The sequence below is a fragment of the Tarenaya hassleriana genome, unplaced genomic scaffold, assembly GCF_000463585.1.
Source record: "Tarenaya hassleriana unplaced genomic scaffold, ASM46358v1 Cleome17, whole genome shotgun sequence".
NCBI lineage: Eukaryota > Viridiplantae > Streptophyta > Magnoliopsida > Brassicales > Cleomaceae > Tarenaya > Tarenaya hassleriana.
The window spans coordinates 2701896-2705182 of record NW_010965122.1 but is presented as its reverse complement, the minus strand read 5'-3'; the positions used below and the strand labels follow the sequence as shown (position 1 = coordinate 2705182).

At 45.4% G+C, this 3287-nt stretch overlaps 2 protein-coding genes across 2 annotated transcripts in view; one reads left to right on the top strand and one right to left on the bottom strand.

The window, feature by feature from the left end:
- Positions 1–1280, top strand: part of LOC104810086 (mucin-17-like) — a 3965-nt gene extending 2685 nt beyond the window's left edge. The window contains exons 5-6 of the mRNA XM_010536273.2: positions 5–735; positions 829–1280. Of these exons, the coding sequence (XP_010534575.1) occupies positions 5–735; positions 829–1077 (980 nt within the window). The 3' untranslated portion in view covers positions 1078–1280. The remainder of the gene's footprint in view (positions 1–4; positions 736–828) is intronic.
- Positions 1281–1309: 29 nt separating this feature from the next.
- On the bottom strand, positions 1310–3281 carry LOC104810085 (clathrin light chain 2-like). Its single transcript, XM_010536272.1, has 3 exons — positions 2950–3281; positions 2286–2439; positions 1310–1807 (listed from the first exon to the last, which is right to left on the bottom strand). The coding sequence occupies exons 1-3, from the start codon at positions 3234–3236 to the stop codon at positions 1469–1471; spliced, it is 780 nt and encodes a 259-aa protein (XP_010534574.1). The 5' UTR covers positions 3237–3281; the 3' UTR covers positions 1310–1468.
- Between the last annotated feature and the right edge of the window lie 6 nt (positions 3282–3287).

The window sequence follows — 3287 nt, the reverse complement described above, 5'->3', positions numbered from 1 at the left end:
TCAGCATCGAGGTCCACTACGAGCACCACAAAGCCTGCAGGTCCATCAAGGTCCACTACACCTCTGTCGAGGTCTACTGCCAGATCTTCGACCCCAACTTCAAGAGCCTGTATTCCTCCTCCTAAAACTATATCGAGATCAGCCACACCAACTCGTCGATCGATTACTTCAGCAGCTGCACCTTCAACAAAGCCAACTATCTCCCAAGTCATGCCTTCTTCTCCAGTGGCAAAGCCATCTAAAATCCCCCCTTCACCTCGTGGAACTTCGCCAACAGCACGGTCCAGGGCATGGAAGCCATCAGACATGCCTGGTTTCTCGTTAGAAACGCCGCCAAATTTGAGAACAACGTTACCGGATAGGCCGCTTTCAGCAACGAGAGGCAGGCCAGGACCACCGAGCCTGCGTTCTGCTTCGGTTGAACCAGGTCTCACGGGAAGACCGAGACGGCAATCTTGCTCACCCTCAAGAGGAAGAGTCCCGATGCATCCTAGCGGAAGCTCTGTTCCTGCGGTTAGCCGTGGATATTCGAAGGCCAACGACAACGTCAGTCCAGTTGTGATTGGGACAAAAATGGTCGATCGAGTGATAAACATGCGGAAGCTTGGACCTCCAAGATTGGACAACGGTTCTTCTCCCCACAGCAACATGTCCGGGAAATCTTCATCGCCCGACAGTTCAGGATTCGGAAGGACACTATCCAAGAAATCCCTCGATATGGCGATAAGGCATATGGTATGTTTTTTTTTCCTATTCTCGCGCGTTATATATCTCATTCCGAAACATTTGTGGGGCTGTTTCTGATTACTGTTACCGAATTTCGAGCAGGATATACGTAGAACCATACCAGGTAACTTGAGACCGTTGATGACAAACATTCCGGCATCATCGATGTACAGCGTGAGATCGGGAGATTCTCGTACCCGGACAGTTAGTGTCTCGGATTCGCCACTCGCTACAAGCAGCAATGCCAGCTCGGATATAAGTCTTCACATCAACAACAACAACAACAACAATGGCCTTCTTCGCTTCGGAAGAGAAGAAGAAGACGTTGGGAGTGAGAGAGGCTGCAGATGATGTAATATTATTATTTCTCGCATTTCTCCCCTTTGTCTTACGTGATTTGTAATGTCCGAAAAAAAAAAAACACGTGGCCTAATTCGCTCGGGTTTTTTTTTACCATCATTGTGAATCTACACGATGTCAGAGCTTCTTCGAGGAACTGTAATCTTCGTGTTTCAATTCACTTTTGTGTACTAATTAAAGAGATATTGACTCAGCATTTGACCCAAATGACTGACGGATCAAGTGACTTGAAAAAAAAATCATCGTATTATAGTTTAAGGTTGAAATATTTTATCCAAACATTTGGATGGAATAACGTACAAGATCCGATAGAAACATTAACTAACTATATAACAACCAGACAGAACACAACATACTCTTCAGCAGCTTAACCTCACACGATTTAAGAAGCAATGACAGCATCCGTAGACTTGGCTTGTGGAACATTCTTGGGAGGAGTAGAGGCAGCAGCAGACGCCTCTTGTGCGGGTGGGGAAGAGGAGTTCAAGTGGGGAGGAGGGCTGTGCTTCAGTTTCAAGAGAATCTGTCTCATTCTTGCAAGATCGGTCGGCTTACCGGGTTTGGGCCCTTGGATCACTGCAATTGATGGCTTCTTTTCTTGTTCTTTCTTCCCTCTCCTCTTCTCTATCGCCGGAACCTCCTTTGGGACGAGCTCCGCTATTGCCTTCCAGTAGTTTTTGTTCGCCTCTGTGTAGAACTTCTTTTCGCTCGCCAAGAAGAGCTAATGCATTCAACAAATAAAAAGAAATGTAAAAGGGTTCAATTGATGTTAGTTAAACCCAATTTGGTAGACTCTGCTAATGGTTTATTGGGTGTTCAGTACACTGCATTTGAATTTCAATGGTCCAATATCATAATACTGAGCAGAATGCCAGGAAACATAGAATAACAAGTAGAATACCCATTTAATATGCAAAAGAGGTAAGAAATTTGACTTCCTACCCTAAGGAATCCGTAAATAGCATAAACCGTTTACATTATCCAGCCCTATTAACCCTCTAAGAAATGAGGACTGTTTCAAGATTCCACAAAATAAAATACAAGTTCCAATTGACTACCAATACAGCGGTCGCCATGAATACGTAAAGTCTCATTGTGCAGATTGATAATAAATGGTCAAAACCTAAAAACATTCAATCAAGAAGAGGGAGAGTTCAGTTGTATACAGGAAGAAAGGAGAGTAGATATCAAGAAGGCACCTTTTCCTTTTCTCTGTTAGAGGCTTTGTTGTTTTCACAGGTAACTTCTCTCTTCTTATAAAACTCGGACTTGTATTGATCCGCCTCCTCGATGATTTGGCTCAGCAGTTCCTTCTCCCTCTTCTCCTTCTCCTCGAGCTTAATAGCATTCTGTCTGCACACAACAATAATCACGCCTTTCAATCCTGAAGCTGAACAGACAATGCTTGTAGTATGGAAGAACTCCGAGCAGCGAGATCAGATATAAACACTCAAATGGCATCACACTCATTACAAGCTATAAGATCAAACTCAACAGGTAACTATGACACCAAAGGGGTACACGATCTACGAACAAAACCCAGATGGCAAAGATCTAGGCAGAAACCCTAAACCCGGAATCAGCATAAACCTAACATCGGATCAGATCAAGCAGAATTGCTTACTCGTTAAAAGAAACTATACTAGACAATCAGTGAACACGGATTCGCCTAAGCCAACACCAACGAACAGAATCTCGCAACAAGTCGTGATCGAAATGCCTCGGATAGGAATAGCATTCGAAACTTCTCCCGCACAAACACATCGACAATTCTCCAGCAGGAAAAGTTGGAGAAATCTACCGAATTCACCCGATTTCCAAGAGGAAACAAGTACAATGAGATCCGATTGCAGTAGATCTAACCTTCTCCATTCCCTGAGAGCGAAACCCTCATCCGACGCCATCTCCGAAGGAGGTGGAAGAACAGGACCGTCGGATCCGGCGTTGGATCCAAATACTCCGTCGCCGTTCGAGTACCCACCGAAGTCAGGAGACGGCGCCGCGAAGACATCCTCGGCAGAGCTCTCCACTGGAACCGAGCCGTCATAGCCGGAGAAGAAGCTGTCAGTGGCGTCGAAGGAACTGGTCACCGGGACCGACTCGGCCGAGTCATCTCCGAGTATGACGAAGGAATCGTCGGAAGCAGACATCTTCTCTACTGCGTACAGGCAAAAAGCAATACCTTTTCCTTGCTCTCTTTC